This window comes from Mchenga conophoros, linkage group LG23, assembly GCF_057382185.1.
Source record: "Mchenga conophoros isolate Kocher_MC1m ecotype Shallow Benthic linkage group LG23, M_conophoros_male_GT1.1, whole genome shotgun sequence".
Classification (NCBI taxonomy): domain Eukaryota; kingdom Metazoa; phylum Chordata; class Actinopteri; order Cichliformes; family Cichlidae; genus Mchenga; species Mchenga conophoros.
The window spans coordinates 12669593-12695147 of NC_140547.1; the positions used below are offsets into that span (position 1 = coordinate 12669593).

Here is a 25555-nt window from a genome sequence, read left to right on the forward strand (position 1 = left end):
ATCTGTGCTCCTTAGCTGTGTACTAGCTTGCTCATCGCCATTGTTTTGAATCAAAGGCAAGGTTGTTTCATTTCCACACAGTCCATTTACCTCCACGTTTACTTCTAAGCGATGAATTTTTGTCTCCAGTACTGCAATCTTCTGCAGGAGGCTGTGGTAGTCATCTGTGGAGAGGGAAGGCATCTTGTTGCTAGTTAGCCTAGCGGTTAGCACCTTTCCAGGCTATTGAGGCTGCTCGGTGCCCAGACGCTGTAATCAGGCTTCAGCTGTGTCTAGGCCACAGACACACGGAGCGCTGAGGATAAGGTAACCATAAAATGTTGCTGTTTCTGTTAAGAACACTCTAGTCCTAATGATCTACAAGTGTCCAGAAGTTATCGCAGGTAAGCTCACACGGAAAAAAGGGAAAAAATCAGCATAAAAATCAATATAAGAAGCAAAGCATTCAAGAGCAAAGAGATGAAGCGTCCACACTCACAAAGGGGAGGAGCACTATGAGGGTAAAACAAAATCCAGACTTAAAGTCTCACAGCTTTTAGCTCTTAACGGACTGAATCCAAACTCCACCTCGAACCCTACATGGGCCACCAGTGACCTGGTGGATGATGTTTCTACCTGCACCAGTGCAAGACTAACGTTTGTAATCTGCAGCCAAACATCTGACATTACGCTCGGTGCCTGTTCATGTTTCTCTCAGGGTAAATTAAATTACGAAACAATAACTCATGTCACGTTGCACTTTATTAACAGTTTGTGTGACTTGAGAAACTGATGAGTCACGTCAGCCTCAGTGTTACTTTTTGTTTTAGTGCTATTGTCATTGCAGCTGCATGCAGGTTGGTAACAGTGTGATGAGCTACAGAGGGTGTCAATATGTGCAACCAGCATAAAACAGTAGAAGTATTTACTGTAACAGGCAATGGCACGTTTGACTTATTTCCTGTGTAGCTAAAGTGTTGGCTGTTAAAAAACATAAAACGGTATAAGATTAAGATGTTCTTTACTCTGAGGGTTTACTTTGGTTGTTCTAATGTTGCACTTGGTTGAGCGTTGAAGCCTATGGGACATTTAATGTTAATAACAGCTCTGATCGTATCTTTTGCCCCACATTATAATAACGGGAAAACTAAGCCTGGAATAAATCAAACTGAACTTCTTTTAAAGTGAGAAAAATATTAAAATACGACATCACTGGGCTGAACCACATGGAGTTCTTCGAAGGTAGAAAATATTCTGACCTGATTCAGCTGAAATCATCACAGATGTTATAATGAGCAGCAGTTTAAGTTTACTAATTATGTCCAAAGTGTAAATTTGTTTCTTTTCTTGTGCTTTTCAGCAGCATGACGACTGCAGTGACCTTAGAGGATGCTCTCTCCAACGTGGACCTGCTGGAGGAGCTGCCGCTCCCCGACCAGCAGCCATGCATCGAGCCCCTCCCCTCCTCCGTCATGTACCAGGTCAGTACTCAGGAAACCTTGAAGCACACTTCTTAACATAAATAATAGGAATGATGCTGGGTCACTACAAACATAAACATACACCCACATGTAAGTGCAAACATGTGCAGTGTATGAGCATACCTTATGGACACATTTAACCCACTGATTCCTCAGTGAAGTACATTTAACCGCTGTGAGAACCAGCAAGGTGTATCAGCAAGCGCCACAGATTCCAGAAATACGATGAAATCGCCCCGTTAGATATAATTATCTAAGCTAATGATGGCTTATTGTGGCCAGCTGTGAAGTGTTCAACATGAAGTTCAGAGGAGAAGAAATCGAAAGTGATTTGGTTTCAGTATACAGATGTTCTTTATCCGTGTGAGCGCTGTGATACGATGCTTACCTTTCATTTTCCGTCTTTCCATCACAGCCCAACTTCAACACCAACTTTGAGGACAGGAACGCGTTCGTCACCGGGATCGCCACGTACATCGAGCAGGCCACCATCCACTCCAGCATGGTACAGTACACTCGCTCTGATTTCAGATTGCTCGCTTTTGTCTTCTGACTTACTGGGAAAAATAAATCTGTCAGAATTGGGTCAAAGGCCTGCTGGAAACGGGGCCTGGGAAGGTTCCCACCATTTGGTGTTTGTCTGGCAGGCAAACACAAACAGGATCCAAACCCAGAAGGAAATGACCCGGGGACAGACGATGCTTTGTGTCCCATTAGCGAGGGATGATGGTTCGGGGTCTCTGCGTGCAGGCAGGGCGGGTTTCAATGCATGCATGCTTTGTTGTGAATCATTGTAGATCGTTTCTTTAATCGCTGATGTGACTGGTTTTTTTCATGTAGAACGACATGCTGGAGGAGGGGCAGGAATACGCTGTCATGCTCTACACCTGGAGGAGCTGCTCACGTGCAATACCACAGGTAATACCACAGAGCGCGTTACTGCTTTGGTTGTTCTCAGGGCAGTGAGTCAGTGTGTAGAGAGAAAATGACATCAGACATCTTAAGTGTATTTATTTTTGTTTTTCTCTACAAGGAGGAGTGCTGAAAAAAGTGAATGAATAAGTGAATGATCTAATTAATATATGCACACTGGTAAATTCATCAACAGAGGTACAAAATAATTGTAGATATCAAAAACAAAAGAGTAAAAAGTTTGATATTTTAGTTCTAATTTGCTTTTGGGTTAATTTGTCCTTTTTATTAATGCCATATTTTTTTCATTTTTTCCTCTTACCTTTGTATGTTCCAGTTTAAATGTATGTATTTTAATAGTTAATGTACTATATACCTTATTATCAGTATAACAGGAACTTTATTGGGTGTTGTTTGTTGAATTGCTTCCTTTATCTGTTCTGTTTGTTTCATCGTCACACTTTTATTATTTTTCACAATTTCAAAAAACAAACAAAAAAGAGAAAATATTTAACAATAAGCAGAGGAATAAGTGATGATGCAGCTTAAAGCTGAGATATCAGTTTGTCACATTTGCCAATGAACTAATTCAATTCAATTTTATTTATACAGCGCCAAATCACAACAACGCTCGCCTCAAGGCGCTTTATATTGTAAGGTAGACCCTACAATAATACATACAGAGAAAAACCCAACAATCATATGACCCCCTTTTAGCACTTTGGCGACAGTGGGAAGGAAAAACTCCCTTTTAACAGGAAGAAACCTCCAGCTGAACCAGGCTCAGGGAGGGGCGGCCAGAAGGAAGACAGGATAAAAGACATGCTGTAGAAGAGAGCCAGAGATTGATAACATGTATGATTCAGTGCAGAGAGGTCTGTTAATACATAGTGACTGAAAAAGAAAAACTCAATGCATCATGGGAATCCCCCAGCAGCCTAATTCATGCTTATTATTAATTTTGATGCTAACTGGGACTTTAGGTTTTTTCCAGATCATTTGAACTAAAAACAAAAACGGAATCATTATTTGTTTAATTCCTGTCTTTGGTGTCTTGTAGTGGATCTCAGGTTGATCATAGATGTGATGTAATGATATTGTTTTTATTTTTGTGTTGATTTCTGCTGAAATTTCTTTTTATTTGATGAACATTAAACTGATTGGATGATGAAAACGTGAACAGTAAAACATTTTTTTTTTTTTAAAAACAACCAATTTCATAGTCGAGCCTTTTGATTAAACTGCATTGTGCACATCTGATGGTCACCTAAAGCTGGGATGTTGGTTTGTGACACTGCGGTGCTAACGCTGACGATGCAACAGAGGGCTGACTGAGGCAAAAAGAGTTAACTTTAGTAGAGTAGATGAGGTGGAGGAGGGTCAGACTGGTCTGTCTCTGCTGATTCTTTAAGAGAAGTCTCAGCTTCCAGAGAGCATTCGACTTACTGAATCTGCTGTAACTAGGACCCAGTCAGAAAAAGGTCATGTTTTTCTTTGGTTCATAAGATGAACGCTGCTCTTTGCGTTTGTTTCTTTCTTCTCAGGTGAAATGCAACGAGCAGCCCAACAGAGTGGAGATCTATGAGAAGACTGTCGAGGTGCTGGAGCCTGAAGTCACCAAACTGATGAACTTCATGTACTTCCAGGTATCATCAATTCTTTGATCAGCAGATACTGATGATGACCGGCCGTCTCTAAATCCTCTAAAGCTGCTTTATTTTCCCGCAGCGCACAGCCATCGATCGTTTCTGCGGCGAGGTCCGCCGTCTGTGTCACACCGAGCGCAGGAAGGACTTTGTCTCCGAGGCGTACCTGCTGACCCTCGGGAAGTTTATCAACATGTTTGCCGTGCTGGATGAGCTGAAGAACATGAAGTGCAGCGTCAAAAACGACCACTCGGCGTACAAACGGTACTCCATAAAACACACGCTCTCCTGCACTCACGAGGCCGGTTAGCCCCACAGACACTAGATGGCAGCATCAGTCAGCAACCTGGAAACCATTTACTATCCCCTTCCTGATCTCGGTGTTGGAATATATGGAATTAATCATATGGAGTATGATAAAGAGCAGAGGCTCATTCGACCCTCCTTGCTTCTGCTTTGACTTATTTGTCTGCGTGTCTGCAGGTTTACAAATGCAAAGTGTCTGAACAGAAATCGGTAAAAGAGCTTCCCACATGCGGTCAGACATTCAGAGCTTCAGTATGATGTCAAAGTGTTCATAGTAAACACGATAAAAGTTCATGTTCATTTTTTTTTTTTTCTCCCTTTTAACTTGCTCAGCTTTTTAGCCACATTTTAGGACGTTTGAGGAAAATGAATCAGTCCAGTTTTGCCTGCCTAACATCAGGGAGTTCTCAGGATGACCTTTTTAACACTCAGCGTTAAAAGGCTGATGGGTATTATTGTCTCCATACTGGGCGGGCGGTCACATTTGTGAATGCAATAATGCCAGAACAAAGTGACGCGTCATATAATGTCTCGATTTGATACCATAGGTGCATCTAGTAAAAGTCTCCGTCACGTTTGAATCTCAGCGAGCTTGACTTCAGGGGTAGCACTCCCGTCAGTGTTTCTTCTCGATGTAAAATACATAAGTTGATCTCTGGGAATTTCAAGCGCAGCTCACGTATGTGTTCACGTCTCTCTCTGGTATAGAGAGGCTGTGTTTGGTCTTTAAAACGAATGCACTGTTTCTCTCCTCTGCTCAGAGCCGCTCAGTTTCTCCGAAAGATGTCGGAGCCTTCGTCCATTCAGGAGTCTCAGAATTTGTCCATGTTTCTGGCTAATCACAACAAAATCACCCAGGTTGGTCTAAAGAGTGTAAAACACTCTTTGCAGCATTCATAACGTCAAATCTCATTTCTCCATATTCTTTGGCACACAGGATTTGACAAGTAAATATTTCTTTAATATTAAACTCTTGTGTACCCTCTGCCAGTCGTTGCAGCAGCAGCTGGAGGTGATCCACGGATATGAAGAGCTGCTGGCGGATATCGTGAACCTGTGTGCCGATTACTACGACAACAAGCTGTACCTCACTCCCAGCGAGAAACACATGCTGCTCAAAGTAAGTGACGCTGCGGAGGCTCGTTTTAAACCAGAGCGCTGTGCACAGGATAACCACAGCTCTCCTCTTCTCCAGGTGATGGGCTTCGGCTTGTACCTCATGGATGGAAACAGCAGCAACATCTACAAACTGGATGCCAAGAAGAGAATAAACCTGAGCAAGATCGACAAGTTTTTCAAGGTACGGCGGGACGTGTGACATGAACAAAAAACACAAACACATCTGTTCTTGACTGGAAAAACAAAAAACCGATGATGAGTGATACGTTATATAAGATTTCTTTTTACGGCTGTTTGATGTATTTAGGAAATAAATACCAAAACTTCAAACCATGGAATAAAATCCCACATGTAAAAAGCTAATGGTAATGCTAGCTTTATCGATCGTCAAATCGGTGTTTAAAATGCTAGTTTCCACCTTGTGGTTGTCATCATGGTTGCTGTCCACGGTTTTAAATGGTTCGTGTGTTCTTGGTGTTCGCAGCAACTCCAGGTGGTGCCGCTGTTTGGAGACATGCAGATTGAGTTGTCCCGGTACATCAAGACCAGCGCTCACTTTGAAGAGAACAAGTCCAGGTGAGAGCAGAAGACAGCTGCGTGGCTGAAATTTTAGGAGCTGACAGACTGTTAAAACTATGATTTTTCTTTTTCTTTTCTCCCGCTCCAAACGTGAACAGTCAAAAACGAAATTTGCTTTTCGTTCATCGCAGTTCTTTCTCCAACCAGCTGTGACCGTCGGCATGATGGGATCTAATTTGAATAAAGTGTAGCAGTTTAATGCTGCTCAGAACAGATTTCTCCCTTTAAACTGTGAGCTGCAGACTTTTATTGAAGCTCGTGTCCACTTTTTCTACTAGAGTTATTCAAAATGTCGGACATTGTCCCGATAAATGGGACAAGGGATAAAAATGCGGTCTGGGCACCTGGTCCGCTATATTTGTAGGGACGATGATGTCAGTTTGTCTAAAATATGTGAGCCACAGTTTGATTTCTTGTCTTGTAGTCTCAGTGAAATCTCTCAGCAGTTGTTGGACTGATGATTTTGCTTCAGCTGAATGTTGTCGTCCCCCCCAGGCGGGGAATGTGCTTTGTTGTAGGAGCAGGCAGCTGCAGACAGCACGGACACAGTTTTTACTATGTGACTTTTTCATAAGTCAGTGTGAAGGGTTGACGTGGTGTCGGTGCGTTGTAGCATTTCATCTTTGTGATCGAGTTGAACTTTGGCAAACTTTGGCAGGCGTGTGGTCTCACGCTCTCCTTTAAAACAAACATGCTGCAGCAAAATGACATTTTTACTCGATCCATGCACCACCTCTCTATCGGGTTTCATTTGTTTTTATGCGTAATCTTAGCAGCTGGCACCTAAAGCTGTTTTTCTCCTATGGATGCTTTTCTTTATCATCACTCATTTATCCCATAATTCCTTGCTCTGATTCTCTCCTCTTTCTTATGTTTTAGGTGGACTTGCACGTCCATATCCAGCAGCCCTCAGTACAACATCTGTGAGCAGATGCTTCAGATCCGAGACGATCACATGCGCTTCATCTCCGAGCTCGCTCGCTACAGCAACAGTGAGGTTAGTGTGGCTTTCCCTCGGATGTTAAAGATCATCGGCGAGGTATTGGATTGAATGCGGTGCAGGTTTATTGTCATAATAAGCTGCTGTAGAGGATCAGTATCCCGCTGACCTTTATTTCACCAGAGAGAAACACACTCCAGCTTTTAAAGCTTTCTTATGTTCATTGGTATGTTTAAATTCCCAGCTGTGATGTAAGAGGCTTTTCAGCAGATGTCTTAACCCGGCGGATTTTCAGGGGTCATTGTTTAGTGTGACTGAGATGGGAATTTAACTGACTTGTGGGTCAGAAATACACTGAACACAGGAATGATAAGGGCAGGAAAGATAAATTCGAAGAGGGCTGTTTTTATTGGTATTTAGGTTTATGCTGATTTTCTTTTTTTCAGCACTAATCTATACTGTGAGAAAGTCAGGATTGTGTGGATTGAGCCTTAAATGACGTTTGTTTGTGTGCTGATGTAGGTGGTGACTGGGTCAGGGCGTCAGGAAGCCCAGAAGACTGACACTGAGTACAGGAAGCTGTTTGACTTGGCCCTGCAGGGCATGCAGCTGCTCTCACAGTGGAGCGCTCATGTTATGGAAGTGGTGAGGAGAAAACGCATGATGAGTGATTCCAGCTGAGATGTTTGTATTTATAAAAGTAAGAGTAATCCTCCCCCCTTGCCAACTCTTCCTGCAGTATTCCTGGAAACTGGTACATCCCACAGACAAGTACTCCAATAAAGAGTGCCCCGACAACGCCGAGGAGTACGAGAGGGCCACCAGATACAACTACACCAGCGAGGAGAAGTTTGCCCTCGTAGAGGTCTGTCACATCAGTGCACACATTTAAATGGTCACTCCATGTGAAATCATTCAGACCGGAAAAACATTCCCACTGCAACCTACCAGAATCAGCGTATTCTTTATGTACCCACTGTACATAGCGTCCTTCTAAGTTTCTTGGTGGATGTGATCTGTCCAAGCTGTTATAGAGAATACATGAACAACAGTTTTGTTCCTCATTTTCACATAAGCTGCATTCAGAGTGTTAAAATATGAATATATTGGAAGCAGATTTTGAGCCAGAAGGAATCAGGACTTGGATGCTGATTGATTTTTTTTTTCATGGAATGACAAGATTGGTCTTTTGATCCACTTGAATTCTTGTCCCTGATCCATTGTTGTGCTTTTACAGGTGATTGCAATGATAAAGGGACTGCAGGTGCTGATGGGACGCATGGAGAGCGTGTTCAACCACGCCATCCGTCACACCATCTACTCAGCTCTGCAGGACTTTGCTCAGGTCACTCTGCGTGATCCGCTGCGCCTCGCTATCAAGAAGAAGAAAAATGTCATCCAGAGGTTCGAATCGCATTACAGTCAGATTTAGATCGCACTCAGATTTAGATCCAGTTTGTGGGAGATGTGATGGAATGTTTAAATTGCCTTTGTGATGCAAATAAAACAACATGGGGGACTCAGCTGATTGCACCATCCTGTGCTGGACTTCCACCCCACAGTCCTTAGAGATCTCCAGAGCAGAACAAAGCTTGTGTTGCAGATCATCCATCCACAGGACACAAAGCTCTCTCTGGAGAGGCGGTTAACTGATAATGAGGACCGCTTCAGTAACGATCCAGCCAGTGAGTGAGCCCACAGGGACACATTGGGCTGAACTTAGCTTTCAAAATAAGAGTGCAGGGACTCTTCACTAGTAATTTGATTGCGAGCTGCTTCGTTGTCTGAGATGGACAAAAAAATAATAATTAAAAATGCTCAAATTAATTGGCAAACTATTGCTTCAAATATCTGGCCATCCTGCTCAAGTAAAACCTGTTTGCCTAAATAATTTCCTGCTTAATGTCAATTTATTTACCATGTTTAGCTCATCTGTTATTAAGTTGTGTTTGAGACTACATTTGTTAACATAGTGAATAGAAATATTGTGGTTTTTGCATTAACCACCATTTATACACATTCTCATTTTCGGTTCGTTGGTGCTCCAGTAAAGGCCTAAGTGCGTCTTCCTTTTGGCTGAAGACACAAAGTAAAACTGTCTCATTCAAAAGTATTTTGTTTTTCCTTCTTTCTGCAGCGTCCTCCAGGCCATCCGAAAGACCGTGTGCGATTGGGAGACCGGCCGGGAGCCTCACAATGACCCCGCCCTCCGTGGAGAAAAAGATCCAAAGGGTGGCTTTGACATTAAAGTTCCTCGCCGCGCCGTGGGGCCGTCCAGCACGCAGGTCTCACCTCACTGACATTCTTTATCATAACTCATTTTAATGTATGAGGATGCAGGATGCTACATAGACGTTTTGCGTATAGTTACATTTTGGCTGAACTGCATTTTCATGTAGTACCAGTGTATACCACACAGTGGTGTAAGTTATTAAGAACACAGGAAAAGGTGTGCGGCGCTAAAGTAAAGCCTCTCGAGAAAATGCAAGTAGGACTAAAACGAGATATCAAAGGTTACGTCTGAAAACGGCAACAAACCCACGGGTAGAGCACTGCCCCCTGGTGGTGAAGGTTTGACATTAAAATTTGCAGAGGGTATTTACTGTAAGGAGCCTTTTTAATGTGGATAAAATGGTGACGAATTAATCAAAATCCACAATAATTCTGTATATATTCTGTATAATTCTATATTATGTTTCTAATGTTTCACACTGCATATTTGAATGAATGAGTGAAAAGCAAAAAAGTTACAAAAGTACATAAATGCACTGTAGCATAGTAAATCACTGTAGGTGATCCTCCAGCACTTTTCCTAACCTGGAAACCCATCATCCATCAGCCCAGCTATCACCACCTCTCACTGAGAATTGGAAGGGGATGTTGGATTTACTAGCTTTTCAAAGATCCTCTTACCTGCTTTTGATATTTTGTAGTATGAAAGCTTCAGAAGATGGTTACTTTTTGTTTTCTACTTTTTTTTTAATGAATTGTGAATCTTCTGTGTAAAAGGTGTTACGGGATTGGACTAAGACGTTTTTTGGGTTTACGGTACTCAGTTTGTGGCTCTGAGACCTCTGCTTTCACCATCGGCAGTTACACCGCACACCTCACCTTGGGTTCTTTTTATACCCATTCATCCTGTGTGGTGCTGGGTTTAAAGTTGTGTTTTATGTCAGACTCAGTAGTACCATCTGTTATGTTCTGTACTGCAGACAGATTTATCAGCTCAGGGGTCATTTCCAAGAACTAATCTGTTTTCCAGGTGTGTGCAGGTGTGTGGCACTATTTGTTTACGCACCAGAGCGCATCAGCACAGTTAGCTTTTGATTTGTTTCCAGGATTATATAATTCTGCTTCCTGTGGAGGCAGTTTTGCATAATAACTGACCGCTCACATCCTGTCCTCAGTTATTCTTTATTAATTAACATGGGAATTAATAAGAAATGTCAGAGGATGACACCATAGATAATCTCATGTACCGTATTTTAAATAAAACGAACATGTTTCTTTCAAATTAAAAGCCTTGCTAAGAAACAGAGTTTCTATCCATGCTAAAGCACTTTTAATTTGAGATGGATACAGCAGTTACCTGGAATATTTGAACTGCTACAGTATTTTATTCCTTAGCTTAAGAGGAAAAAAATAAACATGATGAAGCGCCGATCCATTGCGCTCTGACAGGACCACACCCTGGGGTGCAAATATGCAACACACTAGGAAACCAGGAAAGAGGCAAACACTTTTCCACACCACTATGGAATGACTGAGATGATGAAAATGTTGAAAGCAACACGGAGCTTTCATACCGGCTGCCCACCTGTAATGAGATTAGTGTTTGCAGGGTTGTGAGTACAGTCAGCAGGGCGCCGGCACTAATGAGGTCTTCCTTTACTCAATTCTCTTTGTTGATGCAGCTCTACATGGTGAGGACCATGCTGGAGTCACTCATTGCTGAAAAAAGTGGCTCAAAGAAGACTCTGCGCAGCGGCCTGGAGGGCCCCACCATCCTGGACATCGAGAGATTTCACCGAGAGTCCTTCTTTTACACTCACCTGCTGAACTTTAGCGGTAAGAGGCAGATGCAATCAGTCACACCTGAGAACGTTTCATCTCTGCCTCCCTTAGAATAAGATGATTCTTATTTTATTTTCCTATTACGACTTTTGGATATTTAACGATATTTAATGAACATTTCTGGGATTAGAGGGTTGGCTTGAAAAGTCATAATTTTTGAGCACTCATAACTTCAAGTACAGGACTTTGAAGCTCTGTTTAAAAAGTGCAACCAACTCACACACATCTCATCACTCACACACTCAGAAAGTCATAGTCTAAAACTCAAATCATTTTGTTCAGCAAACGATAAATATCATCACCAGCCCGAGGCCCCTGACAGCTTTTGGAAGGGGACTCTGATGTAACCTTCTTCCATCTCCCCTCTCTTCCCTTCAGAGACCTTGCAGCAGTGCTGTGACCTCTCCCAGCTGTGGTTCAGAGAGTTCTTTCTGGAGCTCACCATGGGTCGCAGGATCCAGTTCCCCATCGAGATGTCCATGCCCTGGATCCTCACCGATCACATCCTGGAGACTAAGGAGGCTTCAATGATGGAGTAAATATGCTTCTTTTGTAACCAAGAACATTTATTTCCACTGGTTACCACCAACTCTGATAACTACTGGACAGTTTCCCTCCCATTCTTATTATTAAGTTCTTCATCCTATGTGAAAGATGGGCTGATTGTTTGGTGTTCTTCTCACAGCAGTGGAAATAGATATTCTCCATGGTATAATTTGCAACTTGGTGCAAAAACGGAGGACTGCGTTTGTCCTTCTCTAACTAAACTTCATGTTTAGTCACAGTCTGGCTCTTTGCGATTGGCGGTTGCGTTCTGACAACTTCAGCGCTCGTTTCTTTTCATCTTCCATTTTCAAATAGGACCCTGGATGAAATCCTAAAAATTGGGATTATCCGTGAATGTTTTCGTGTCTGCTTTAAATCTTTGCTGCAGGATTACGTTGATACGAGGCAGGTTTTACATAAGCCATTAAGCACATCAGCTGGCAGGAAGCATACGTGCTGTAATTCTTCAAATATTCACCCAAAATTTTTGGGAAAAAAAGAAAAGAAAAACTCTCCGTTTTACTCTTATTTACTATGGAGAGTAAGTGTTTTGTGCAGGTCGTGCATATTTAAGCAGATGTCTGTGTGGCGCGTATCAGTTCTGCTAGTTTCCAAAGAGCGGCGCTGAACGACGATGGTTAACCTCGAGTGAACACGATCGAACTGATGAGTTTGATGTAACGCTTCCTTTTTTAACCAACTGCTGCTGCAGCTAAATGAAGCTTCTTATTTTACACGTCTCAGCTTTTATCCTTGTTGCTGAACAGATTAATTCTCTCACGGTTGCAGGGTGTGTTTAATTCTAGAATAACATCTTAATCCCCTGCAGGTATGTGCTATATCCTCTGGATTTGTACAACGACAGCGCACACTACGCCCTGACCAAATTCAAGAAGCAGTTCCTCTACGATGAAATAGAGGCAGAGGTAAAGGATCATGATCTCAGATATGTGGCGGCTGCATCACCGCGCTCATAATGCCTCTGACTGCACGGCTTTCCTAAATATCCTGTTTGTTGCTTACAAGCTCTCCTATAGTCACCTCATTAATCTCAGTTTCCTGTCCATTTCATGAGCTGTTGAGTAGCTGCATTTCTATTCATTATGTAGCCGCTTGCAGAGCTTTGTTAATGTGCATGTAGAATGGATTTGGCTCGGTTCTTTACAAAAATCTGTGAAAATAATTTTTCTCCTTAAACCAGAAGAAAGTACTATTTCATTGGTCATCTATGTTGAAACTTTTAAACATTTTTTTTTTCTTCAGGTTAACCTGTGCTTTGATCAGTTTGTCTACAAGCTTGCTGATCAGATATTTGGGTACTACAAGATTCTAGCTGGAAGGTACGTCGACCCCTCTCCCCCTTATGTGCAGACACACAGTCTCATAAGAAAGGATTTGATTGCTTCGTCTGTTTTCTAATGTGTTGATTCCAGTAGTAATCAAGTAGCATGATTAGTTTGAGAAGCAGTCGGATCACTTTTCCAATGTTTTTACGTTGTCAAGGCCTCAACGACAGCTAGCTTATTTGTCGTCCAGCTAGAGTGATAGTGTGAACGTAGCAGAGGGTATTAAAAAACTCTGTGGGAGGATGAAGGGGATAAAGGTGCTATAGCACATGTGCTTAGGTACAAATTATTTATTTAATATTTGTAATATTGCAAATGTCAAATATGACAGACACAAACAGGACATAGTCGGACAATTTCAAATGCACCTCTACCCTCCAGGATTGTGGGGATCCGAGGGAACGGTTCAAAACTCGGCTCTCTTCCAGTTCTATCACAATAGCTTTGCATAATTCACAGTTCAGAATAATCCTCCTTTATCCTACACTGGACCTCGGGGGAGCCCCTGTGTTATGTCTCTGAAGCAAACTATTTTAGTTTCTCCCCATTGAAGCCATCTCTGTTCTGATTGGCTGCCCCTCACTGAGCGTTTAGAGCAGTCTGAGCTTATGGCTCACAGAGGTTTGTGTACATACACTGACCTCGTCATTAGAAACTCTGGTCATGATTAAAGTGAACCAGATATACATGCCAGGAAATAAGGAGCAGGCCTAAAGGTGTGATTTTTACAAACCTTGACTTCTCTGTGTTTATGTGAATCCTCTTTCAGTCTTCTGCTTGACAAACGGCTGAGATCTGACTGCAAGAACCAAGGAGCCAACATTCCCTGGCCGTCCTCTAACCGCTACGAGACTCTGCTGAAGCAACGCCACGTCCAGGTATAAGCTGCACGCTGTCGTGCTTTCCACCTCGCTGTACTCCCACCTTCATGTTGTCTCTAACTAACTGGCTGTGAACCTCAGCTTCTAGGCCGCTCCATCGATCTCAACAGACTCATCACTCAGAGGGTTTCTGCTGCTCTTTACAAATCTATGGAGTTGGCTATCGGTCGCTTCGAGAGTGAGGATCTAACCTCCATCATGGTATGTAGTTGTAATTTAATTTAGCTGATGATTCCTGGGGTTTTTCATTTGACTTAGTTAAAAATATATATTGGTGGTGTGTGACTTGTTTAAAGGAGCTGGAAGGCCTTCTGGAGGTCAACCGCATGACGCACAAGCTCCTGAGCAAGTTCTTGACTCTGGACAGCTTTGACGCCATGTTTCGTGAAGCCAACCACAACGTGTCGGCCCCTTATGGCAGGATAACACTGCACGTCTTCTGGGAGCTCAACTACGACTTCTTACCCAACTATTGCTACAACGGGTCTACCAACAGGTGACATTTCAGAATAAAATCACGGTGAAGGTCACAGAAAGACCAAAATGTTCACATATTAATGCCAGTAGCTGGAGCTAAAACTAAGAGGCAGTTTCTTATAAACGTTCACAGCTGTTTATTTATTTTATTTTTTATAGTTTTATTAGATAAAATATCCGATTGTGCTTCTCAAAGGTTTAGGGGGGAAAAGGGAGTAATTGTGTGGGTCTTGTATTTTCAATCCCGATGTTATTTTAATGGAGATATGTTTCCAACTCTGCCTTCAGGTTTGTGCGCACCATCCTGCCCTTCTCTCAGGAGTTCCAGAGGGATAAACCACCCAACGCTCAGCCTCAGTACCTGTACGGGTCAAAGGTCAGGACATTTTTCTTTTAGAGCTCCCACACTTTATCTCCTCATATTACAGGGGTGGACTCTCAGATATTCAGTATACGCTGTCAAACTGTATCCACAGAATACAAGGGTGAAAGCATTACTCTGGGAAGTGTGTGCACGTGCTCAGACGTCCCCTCGGAGGAAATGAATGCCTTAAATGTCATGAAATGTGAAAACTCCATGCAGCACATGAGTCAATCACATGTTCTTCTGTTTAACGTGTAGTTATGTGGACCAACACGCTGGGGGCGCTAACCTGATAGTGTAGCTATGATGCTGTCAGACTGTTTCAGTCCTCACACTCATGATGTTGATGTCTGTGTGTTCCTGTGTCTAAAAATAAGACCAGAAACTGTGTATAAAAGATGGACGTGGCCGCTGTGATGTCACTCACTGGTCGGTGAAGTCCTGTTATGAAGCATCGAGGTGACCGTTCTCACCATCGCTTCTTGAAGCCAGACGTGAAGAGAGAGGGGCGGATCTGACTATGACAGACGCTGACTGAACACTCTTTGGCTACTAATGTTTTTTTTTTTGGGGGGGGGGGGGTTCCCAAGGCAATTCAAATCCACTTTTCATATCATCTTTATAAATCACACATCAAGGATTTTGTCTTTTTTCATTGGACTGCAGAATACTTTGATATCCAATCAAAATAATGTAAATAATACTTGGATAAATCAAAATCACTCCCAGACATGTCCAAAAGTAGTTGTTGTTTTTACTTTGGGAGAACAAATATGGCTTGAGAGGGTTTTGTAATTTCACTGTAGGAGAGGTTAAAAAATACATTTAAAAAATATATTTTTGGTTTATTTATGGACATAAATAAATGACATGAATATAAAAGAATGATCTACAGAGTTATGAGTAAAACAATTTTATTTATTTTTAATGTTTTTGTGGATAGTGAAGCTTTGATTAAACAGACAACATTTGTTTCTGTCTGAGCCCGTTCTATAAACACGCAGGCGACGCGTTAAATGACAGATTTTTTTTATTTTTCTACATGGATAAATTTTTGTCAGTGCCAAAAGAAAGATGAGTGCCATATTAATGATATTAAATTTTTGGTTTGTAATTTTTTTTAGGTCTTAAAAGCATAAATCTTTTTATTTAAAATGGTGTGCATGTGTGCGTGTGTGTTGAAACCTTGCTGTAATAGGTTGGAAATGTTTCCTCTGAGGAAAAACACACAAATAGGATTTTGTGAGTGGATGAAAATACTCGGTGACAATTGAATCTGAACAATGCTGTGATGACCTTAATCCAGTTGATTCATGTTGGCTCGCTGCCGGACAGCTTAGCCAGCGTCCTCAACTCATGGTCTTGGGTAATTATGTGACCCGTAGGCTGCGCCGAGAGGTGGGGTGATTGCATGATGTTGGAGAGTTTGATGCTGTCTTGGCTGCTGCTTCTCGTAGTGTAGAGGGCTCCAGATGTGGACATGCCTTGACAGGTTGAGTTGGTCACCACCGGGTGTCCGGCTGCGGCCTGGCCGGGGAGGATACAGATGTTGTTAAGACAGCTCCACAACAGGATGCTGGCGATGACGAGGAGCAAGATGCAGCAGATGAGCCATACGGCCATTGCCAGCTCCCAGCCGGCTCTGTCGTGACCTTCGCTGCTGTCGCTCAGAGTGCTGAACACTTGGCATTGTTCCCGCACCGGATTGGCAGCCTGACACGTCACACACAAGAAGTAGGCAGTCTGAGGGAGGAGATTGGCCAGGTGTGTGCTGGTCTGACTGACAGGGATACGATCCTCATACATGAAGCTTTTGCGCTTGTAGCCCATGAACAGGCTGTTCCAGTTGGGGTCGTACATGACGCTGTAGAAGGTGTCAATGCAGGTGGGGGAGGATGGCCAGCTCACCCTGGCTGAGGTGGAGGAGATGTTGTAGATTGCAATCACCATTGTGAGAAGATGGAGTCTGCAGGAATGAAGTGCATCCTCAGTTACTGCAGCTGTCTGACGCTTGCGATGTAAAACTGAGCTGGAAAAAAGGAAGATGGGAACACAGTGAGACACTGAAAGGACTAATTTGAGATGACAGGGTGAGGTATTTCTGTGCTCTTTCCCCATCTAAGAGCTAATATAAGAAGACTTCATCAATAATAAGCTTTCTCTTGGCTCAGTGAGCCATTTGGTCATGATTCATAACATTTAAATAAGTCACCATCCTAGTTATGTTGCACAACAGAAGCTTTCACATTTTACTCTTAATTTTGGCTCCTTCCCACCCATATTTTTTTAACCCATTTCCTTTTTTTTCCACCGATCAGCACTTTTGTTCCCTTTAAGAAGCAAAGCACTTTTAACCAGATTTGAGAAGTGATTCTCAAGCTCTTAATCCAGTTACTCCTTAGAACATAAGTAGCAACCATTATTTATTCCACAAAAACAGGCATCCGAGGCTCGAGACAGCGTTAAGTAATAAGTAAACAAAGTAAGTAAATGTTTTAGTGGAGGCAGCACATCTAAAGAGCTGAAATGCTTGAATTCGCTCACAGGGAAGACCTAGTCAGCTTGACGCACCTTATAGGAGAAAGAAACCTGATGTTCAGTCCCCTCAGAAGAGTCCCAAAGATCCCGGATGAGCCCCCATTTATGTCGCAACTAGGTTTGAGGCTAAAAACAAAAAAACGTGTGCACTAAATTTAAAAAAGAAAAATGAAAACAATAATAATATGCCGGACAAATACCAGAGAATTACCACATACGTGATCCAAGTTAAGAATTTATGAATTAGGCCTGACTCTCATACACCTACCCATGCACATTTTATTTATGTACAATTAGCAGTTAAACACATGCTCAAACTGCACGGCCACTGTTGTCCCTTTAAGGATTATAGAAGGGAATAACACATCTGCTTTACTTTGATCTATAACAACTAAAAATGTAAACACTGATATCAGTGGCTGTTCTTTATTTAATGCTTATAGCATCTATGCAATTATACTTTTGATGCTGATATTGGTCGCCGTCGTCGGCGGTTCCAGATTTTGTCTCAGGTCTTTAATGTCAGTGTTTTGTTGCGTTTCAGATAGAAGTGAATGGAGGTGGTTCTAAATAGTTGGTGGAAAAGCAGCATTAAGTCTTAGGACTGTTCTGACGTAAGTGGGCAAAAACGCATCCAAAAACTCACCAATTTATGGTTTCAATAAAAGCTCTAATTACTTCCTGACTTTAAATCCTGCTCCCATTTGCAGTATGCACAGAGCTTAGCATAATGAAAAATGTCATGACCACACAGCCGATCCTCACCATGTTATATAAAGCATAACGAGGGGGAAACAAAGCAATTTCGGAGGATAATAAGCATTGTACAAAGAGTTATCTGGAACAGATGGGTGGGAGGGAGCTGAGATTATGCACAGATGATGCAAATTGCATAATGGAAATTTATTTTTCTGAGCTGTCCAGTTTACGAGCTTTTTATTTCAATATTTTAATAAATCCTGAAATTTATTTTATAAAATCACACTTTGACCCAAAGCACCTGCTGACATATTTAACTATTGCAAGAGTTTATTTTGCTTTAAAAATCTAAACTTAATCTTCAGTATTGAATAATATTTTACGTGCATTGAATAAAATGACACCCAAATGTAAAAATGATTAAAAGTTTTCACTTTGCCCTTAACCAGTGCAGGGTGGGTTTGGTGCTCACTGCAGGCTCAGTTAAAAGAAATGCTGATGACAAATGATGCTTTAAACCCTCCTAAATACTGGTGCTTTTCAGACAAAGTTAATCTCACAGGTTTCATTTTGTTTTCTTTTTGCCACATTTTTACAACTGTAAAGAAATCTTGTGGTTTTTCAGAGGTGTCATAAAAAAGCATCTTGTTATTGACGTTTCTATAACTATTGGCTGTAACAAGTAACCAGTACGACCACCGTCATCAATTCAAAGCATAAAACGGAAACTTACCGGGAGACCTGTGCCAGCACATGTTGGTGTTTGCTCAGATTATCCCGTAATGCTGCTGCTGCTCGTCACTCACTTAAAAAATCTTTTCTTGTGTCGCCGCTCTGATGCTGCGTGCTGCTGTGGAGATTTCTAACCTCAGTACTGACGCAGAGATCGGTGTGTCCTCATCGCCGCTGCTGCTGGATTAGAGCTTCACCTCACTGCTGACAGGAGAGAGGGAGGACTAAAAATCTGTGGTGTATGTAAGGGAAAAGTGCACAGTGCAGACAAATCAATCTTTATATGTTAGCAAATTTGGTTGCTTTGATTTTGTTTTCCATGCCAGCGAGTTAATGCAGAGACATCATAGTGTTATTGATCGTTATTTCCCCTTCGGGCAGCACTTTGGTTTATGTCAGAGTATCTTGTATATCTGACACTGGAGCTTAAATGTGCTTCAGTTGGCGAGACCATCTGCCTAACTGTTTGTTCCACAGCAAAAGCTCTGAACAACTGGCGGCCAGATTGTCGTATTGCTGTTCGTGGTCCCCAGAGGATAATCCTAATGTGGAAAATGTTCCCATTTTACTCGCTTTAAAAGTGCCATGGAATTTAATGTAAGCATTCGTTGATTCCTTTCACTTTTATTTACAACGCATCAGCTCACAACAGCAGGTTAGTGTGTCTGATTATTGTGATCCTCTCAAATGTTTAACACTGTGATGACACAAGAGGAAAACTTACCCTCTCCTCTACTATGACCTTCTTTTCCGGCCTCAGCTGTTCTTTGGGTTTATTTTGGCTTTTTCTTTTTAATTAAGCTGCTTTATAACGTAGCACTTGGGGACTGTGGGGACAAAGAACTCCCTTAAAGAGAAGCAGACTCTGAAAGAGTAGTTGGTGGACTGCTTTCTCAGAGCTTCACCATCCCCCCCTTTAAATATCTCAAAACAAAGTCCCTGCATGGTGGTGTGCAATATTCATACTAACCTTTTTGATGTCTTTCTCTGCATGTAGACCCTGAACCTGGCCTATAGCAGCACTTTTGGCTCCTATAGAAACTTTCTGGGCCCCCCACACATTAAGGTGATGTGCAGACTGCTGGGCTACCAGGGCATTGCTGTGGTGATGGAGGAGCTGCTGAAGGTTGTCAAAAGCCTGGTGAGTGTGTAATGATGTGCAGGAGCTATGATTTCATGATGCTACTGTGCTTCATTCTTTGTGAGTTCACTTCCCTTTAAGTGGAGTTAAGCTCTCTGTTTCTACAGCTTCAGGGCACCATAATGCAGTATGTGAAGACCCTGATGGAGGTGATGCCCAAGATTTGCAGACTTCCACGCTACGAGTACGGTTCCCCGGGTATGTCAAAGTGTAGCCAGCTGATACACAATGTCTGGGTCTGATACAAGCAGTAAAAAAAACTCAGCAGATACTGCACATGTAGAAAAAGATAACAGTGATATTTGATACGAGTCAAAGAACACCCATACATGTGAATATAAGCCACTGCGTGGAGACATCTGGTGCTTTTTGGTCTCAGTGCTGGATTTTGCTTGTTTTGTGTGTTAGCGTTCAAACTGCATTTTATTGACTTTCATTTTAACTGGTAGAAAAGGCAAAACCTCTGAGCACAGTGGATTTGCTCTGTCAGTCGTGTCAGGGTCTTAGCCGCACAGACTGAATCTGCAGAACAAGTCGGAGTAAAATCTGAAGCTGTGAGTCAGGAGCGAACGCTTCATTCAAATGAAGCAAACTGCTGGAAATGAGTCGTATTTAACATTTTAATCAAAGCTTTCAAATGTGAGGAGAAAAACTGGTCACATTTCCTTTTGTTAGATGACCTTGTTCAGTCAAAAGATTTGCGTCACATCTACGTGTATCCAGCAATGATCCAGAAGCACCTAGTCTGACATGTAGGCAAAACACTGATTGGCGTAAAGGTTTTCCTTAATGGGAAAGGAAGTATCAGTGGACGTTCACCAGGAAGAGGAGGCACAAAAAAGTAATCAAAGAGTTGCGGTGGACACGTTTCAGTACAGAGACCTTTATCTTGACTTTCTTTACTCCACTGAGGGAGCAGCAACAGAACAAACATGAGCCCACAAAACCTGCCCTTCATGTGCTTATCAGGGAGCGCTGCATACCTGCTGTAATCTACTTTTGAGTGCTGTTATCTGTAGCAGATATGTGATAACTGCAGTGTAATTCCATTCAGGTATCCTGGAGTTCTTCCACCACCAGCTGAAGGACATCGTTGAGTACGCTGAGCTCAAGACTGTGTGTTTCCAGAACCTGAGGGAGGTGGGCAACGCCATCCTGTTCTGTATGCTGAGTGAGCAGAGCCTGGTACGGGTCGCGGGGTCATCGGGAGCCTCTGGCGACTTTAAGATGCTCCGCAGATGTTTTCATTATTTTTTTTCCTCATGCAGTCGCCTCCTATTCTAAAGTTTTGCTGTTTTCCCTCCAGTCACAGGAAGAAGTTTGTGATTTGCTGCATGCTGCACCTTTCCAGAACATTCTTCCCAGAGTCCATGTCAAAGGTAAATACTGAGAGGAAAAGTCAATTTTATTTGCACAGTCAAAACAGCAGGAGGGACCCAAAAACTTTTCCAGTTCAGACACATGTATTAACATCCCAGATCTCTAAAACGTCCACTTGAATAAGCGGCCTAAATTTAATAAACAAAGTAAGAATGTGTAATATTTTGTAGTCCCTGCACAAGTCACAGTTGTTCCTGGGCAGGGTTGGACTTGTTTATAACTTTATGGACAAATTTCTAGGCAAAGTCAACAGGCAGATGGGTTCCTATTGATAACTTTGTGCTCTTTGCTCTGCGCAGTTCATACAGTGTAATCAATAAACTGTCTCCGTGCTTTATCTGCTCTGGGTCCAAAACAATGATTCAAGCGTCTGAAATCTCTGCTCGCTGTTGAATAAAAGGCGGATTCTGGTGGTGCCAGGGTGACTCCCAGCGATTTAACCATAACCCGAAATCACAAAACTCTTTAATTTCCCTTCATGCGACCTTAAGCTCATTGCATCCTGCTTAAGTAATCTAAAAAGGGTCACAAGGACTTCATCACATTGACCCTTTTATCCGTCTGTCCGTCCATGCTCTGCTGTTATCGCTCCGCTCAGATCATTCTGGCAGCAGGATTTATCCAGATTTGCCTCATTTTTCAAATCGTCCTGGAGGAACTTGAAGTGTTTCCTGGCCACATGAGATTTATGATCTCTTGTGCTTCCTTTTGGGTTTTCTACCTTTGGATGGAAGGATCCTGATCAGATACCAGAATCCTCTCGATGTCTGTCTGCTTTGACATGAAGGAGCAGCTGCACTGAGCTTGTTCTGGATAAGGCTTATTTTATTTGTATGAACCCCCACCTTTTTTTTTTTTTTCTCTAACCAAAGACAAGTTTGTTTAAATAGAGGCTCATTTCATCTGCGTGTATTCATGATCTCATCTTTTGGTTCCAAAGTTGACTAACAATGAGACTCATTAACCAGCTGAAAAAACGAAACCTTTCCATGTAAATTTCCTCCTTGGTTTTTCCCGTCGCTCAAGGGTGAGATGCTGAGATGCAGCACTCAGTTGTTTTCCATCATTAAAGTATTGTTTTAGGAAAAGCTTAACAATTTTGAAAACAGCTGGGTGCTGTGTTCTAGCAAACATTAGTTCAGCGGGAGTCAAGAGTGCTTTTGTTGGGTACGGTTTTCAGCCGGGATTACAGAGAGTCAGTTATTCCAGCGCAGCATTATCTGCAGCAGGTGTGCATGCATGTGTGTGTGTGTGTGTGTCAGAGACACCAGCGTGCCATACTGTGGTTTACTGATATGTTTTCATGGGTTGCAGAACATTGTAGAGGTTGCATCTTGTTCTGGCTGAAAATATTGCTAATTTTTATGATTGTTTTTAAATATTAAAATCCCATAAATTTAAAATTTTATAAACCCAAACTGGATGCTGTAGCCATCATGTGTGCGTTTGATTTTCTATTAATAACAAACTCGATCTGTGCCTCTCATCTCAATTTTTTTTTTTTTCTTTTGATGTTTACAATAACTTTAGCTTATTCCAGGCAAGCAAAATTTTACCTTCATTCTCTGAATATTTCCAGACTTGCATTGGGGCTTAATAGAAATTTGGCACATTCTTAATTTTCTTTTTCCAACATCTTTTTAAACCCTCATAATTCAGAAATATCCAGAAGAAATTTTAAGAGCTGAAAAACACATTTACTGTCTGTTTACATGAACTGCAACCAAATAAATTTTATACCCAACTCGTGTCAAAATCGATGACAAAATCCGATTTTTGCTCGGCGCGATTTTGTTTTTCTCTGTAAATCGTAGTTTGAATAAGCTGTAGCAGTTTAACGTCTGTGACGTAGAGGAGCATAAACGGCCACAGGGTACCCTGGATGTTTGATCCGTTTCTGATGAATCATCGGTGGTTGCTCATAAAAAGCTCATCTTCTAACTGTGATTCCATCTGTGTGATAATATTTTTCCATTAATGTTTTATTTTAAATGTTCAGTATGAGTAAGCCCATGCACGAAGGTGCGGTTTGTGCATTTACTTTCCACTTGATGTTGATCACACTTTTTCTTTTTCTTTTTCTTTTTTTTTTTTTGCCTTTCTTGCTGGTGTCATAAAGCTCCGTTACACAACCTGTGTATTTCCAGGACCTGGTAATCTGGAAAAATCTTAATATGAAGGTCAAATTCTGGCAGGCTTCATTAAATTTACTAAAGTTAATGTAGAAACAAAACAGCTGATTGTGAGAAGTTTTTGTTTTATTTAATTTTTTTTTGTTATACAAGTAACAACTCTGTCGGACTGCGTTTTGGCACATTTTCACTTTTTTCCTTTCTTAGTCTGAATTTTCTATTTCTTGTAAGCTTTTATTTTTTTAAACCTCTTTCTTAAGAACAAATTTCCACTGGTTGACAATCCTCAACTTAAACTTCATACATTTCTTTGTCTGTCTGTGTAGAGGGGGAGCGCCTCGACGCCAAGATGAAGCGCTTGGAGGCCAAATACACGGCGCTGCATATGGTTCCCCTGATAGAACGCCTCGGCACACCACAGGTAAGAGCCGTCGGATGGTGTGTTCACTTTCCCTCGGGTTAGTTATGTAAATACAAATGCTGGAGTGTTTCAGGGCCAATTCAAAACCAGCTGATGTTTGTCTCTAACAACCAATGAGGAAACTACTTTCTTCTCAGTACAGCTGAGAGCTGGAGTTAAAACATCTTCAGAACTTAAATAAATTCTCCAGGAGGACTTCATGAACAAATTTGCTGCCATATAAATGTGTTTCATCGTGTGGACTTTATCCTGAGGATGACATCAGGCAATAAACCAACTTATTTTGTTTCCCTCTGAACACACCATTAAGACAGAGATAAGCTACAGTTGCTCCTGTGTCATGTGACACTTATGGAGGATGCTGACCGGTAGACGATCTTTTGAATGCTTTTACTTCTCTTTCAGCAAATAGCCATCGCTCGTGAGGGCGACCTATTGACCAAAGAGCGCCTGTGTTGCGGTCTGTCCATGTTTGAGGTTATCCTCACACGTGTGCGAGGCTTCCTGGAGGACCCTGTGTGGCGTGGGCCGTTGCCCAGCAACGGCGTGATGCACGTGGACGAGTGTGTGGAGTTCCACCGCCTCTGGAGCGCCATGCAGTTTGTGTACTGCATTCCTGTGGGAGCCCACGAGTTCACAGTGGAGTGAGTGTGGCCGAACACAAACACGCACACGCTTCCTCTCACCTAATATTTACTGACACACCCTCTTCCTGTCCTCCAGGCAGTGCTTTGGAGACGGCCTCCACTGGGCAGGCTGCATGATCATCGCCCTGCTGGGACAGCAGAGACGCTTTGACATCCTTGACTTCAGCTACCACCTCCTCAAGGTGCAGAAGCACGACGGGAAGGATGAGATCATCAAGAGCGTGGTGAGTTTGAAAGACATGAGCACGGCTGTTAAATACAGCATACATAAGGTGCAGATTTAACGCATCTTCCCTCACCTGACGTCCCCGAGCATCTCCACCAGTTACTGCATCCAAAATAATGAGCACACCATCTCAAATAGCAAATGTACCAAGAATATAAGTAAAGACCTGCGTATGTCTTCAATTCAGTTAGATTTTTTTATTCATTTTTAATTATTATTTTTGACACACATCAAGAAAATGTGATTGACTTTTCTGCTTCATGCCATAACCTGCTGATATGATTTGAAACCTCAACAACAGGCTGTTAAACGCACGGCTGAACTCTGAACATTAGATAATAAAATCTGCTGATGGCGCCCTGCGTGACGTGACGTGCAAAGTTAATAAAGATTATGACCCGTATGGAATTTATCAAGGTGAGTTTAGGTTCACATGACTTCTGTTTGTTGTCGTTTTGTAGCCTTTAGGGTGTTGATAATGATGTAATCTGGCTTCAGTCACACCAGATCATATGAGACTCAGATTTAAAAAGCTATATTCCTTTTTTAACCTCTGTAAATAAGTGATACTTTTCTATAAATACTTTGTAAAAAACCACAGTAAGAACTGGTAATGAAGCATGAAAGATGAGCTTGATGAGTTTCAGATCCTCCACCTCTAATTTTTGTCGTGGAGCAGCCAATAACGTCGCAGCGTTTAAAGTCACTAAACAAGATCCGTCTCAGGTGTGAGACTGCAACAGTTAAAGTAACTTCGTACATTACTGAGAGCAAACCACACTGAACTGTTGTTTTTGTTTTCTAATGCTGTGTTTCTGCTTTGAGTCCAAAATTATGAATTATGAATTTCACTGCTAACAGAAAGCTAAATACAGCTCAGCGTGAAGCTGCAGACGTCCGTCCTTCTGCTTCATGAGCACAAGCGTGTCGGCGATCACAAGAGCGGCTTCAGGTGTTCATTTTCTTCAGTTTTGCAGCACTCTGGTCCT

General features: G+C 42.1%; 2 protein-coding genes across 7 annotated transcripts in view; one reads left to right on the top strand and one right to left on the bottom strand.

The window, feature by feature from the left end:
- Positions 1-25555, top strand: part of cyfip1 (cytoplasmic FMR1 interacting protein 1) — a 44020-nt gene that overhangs the window by 16358 nt on the left and 2107 nt on the right. The window contains exons 2-30 of one of the 2 annotated variants that reach the window (XM_085265993.1): positions 1340-1460; positions 1876-1965; positions 2301-2378; positions 3917-4018; positions 4101-4282; positions 5086-5182; positions 5316-5444; positions 5520-5624; positions 5928-6019; positions 6902-7019; positions 7485-7607; positions 7702-7827; positions 8200-8366; positions 9100-9247; positions 10877-11030; positions 11415-11571; positions 12412-12508; positions 12846-12922; positions 13698-13806; positions 13891-14010; positions 14106-14305; positions 14575-14662; positions 19617-19760; positions 19868-19958; positions 20815-20945; positions 21067-21139; positions 23599-23693; positions 24099-24337; positions 24417-24564. In XM_085265993.1, coding sequence (XP_085122119.1) covers positions 1344-1460; positions 1876-1965; positions 2301-2378; positions 3917-4018; positions 4101-4282; positions 5086-5182; positions 5316-5444; positions 5520-5624; positions 5928-6019; positions 6902-7019; positions 7485-7607; positions 7702-7827; positions 8200-8366; positions 9100-9247; positions 10877-11030; positions 11415-11571; positions 12412-12508; positions 12846-12922; positions 13698-13806; positions 13891-14010; positions 14106-14305; positions 14575-14662; positions 19617-19760; positions 19868-19958; positions 20815-20945; positions 21067-21139; positions 23599-23693; positions 24099-24337; positions 24417-24564 — 3597 coding nt within the window. In that variant the 5' untranslated portion in view covers positions 1340-1343. The remainder of the gene's footprint in view (positions 1-1339; positions 1461-1875; positions 1966-2300; positions 2379-3916; positions 4019-4100; positions 4283-5085; positions 5183-5315; positions 5445-5519; positions 5625-5927; positions 6020-6901; positions 7020-7484; positions 7608-7701; positions 7828-8199; positions 8367-9099; positions 9248-10876; positions 11031-11414; positions 11572-12411; positions 12509-12845; positions 12923-13697; positions 13807-13890; positions 14011-14105; positions 14306-14574; positions 14663-19616; positions 19761-19867; positions 19959-20814; positions 20946-21066; positions 21140-23598; positions 23694-24098; positions 24338-24416; positions 24565-25555) is intronic. The other variant, XM_085265994.1, reaches the window with a different exon arrangement.
- Positions 15859-21121, bottom strand: fndc9 (fibronectin type III domain containing 9). 5 transcript variants are annotated; one of them, XM_085266001.1, is made up of 3 exons: positions 20744-21121; positions 18621-18820; positions 15859-16679 (listed from the first exon to the last, which is right to left on the bottom strand). In XM_085266001.1, the coding sequence occupies exon 3, from the start codon at positions 16598-16600 to the stop codon at positions 15962-15964; it is 639 nt and encodes a 212-aa protein (XP_085122127.1). In that variant the 5' UTR covers positions 16601-16679; positions 18621-18820; positions 20744-21121; the 3' UTR covers positions 15859-15961. The 5 variants fall into 5 exon arrangements, with proteins under 5 accessions (XP_085122127.1, XP_085122126.1, XP_085122125.1 ...); XM_085266000.1 differs by having other exon boundaries at positions 18621-18823; XM_085265999.1 differs by having other exon boundaries at positions 18621-19998.

Excerpts from the sequence above, each read along its gene's own strand:
- fndc9 (XM_085266001.1), bottom strand. The coding sequence starts at position 16,600 with ATGGTGATTGCAATCTACAACATCTCCTCCACCTCAGCCAGGGTGAGC.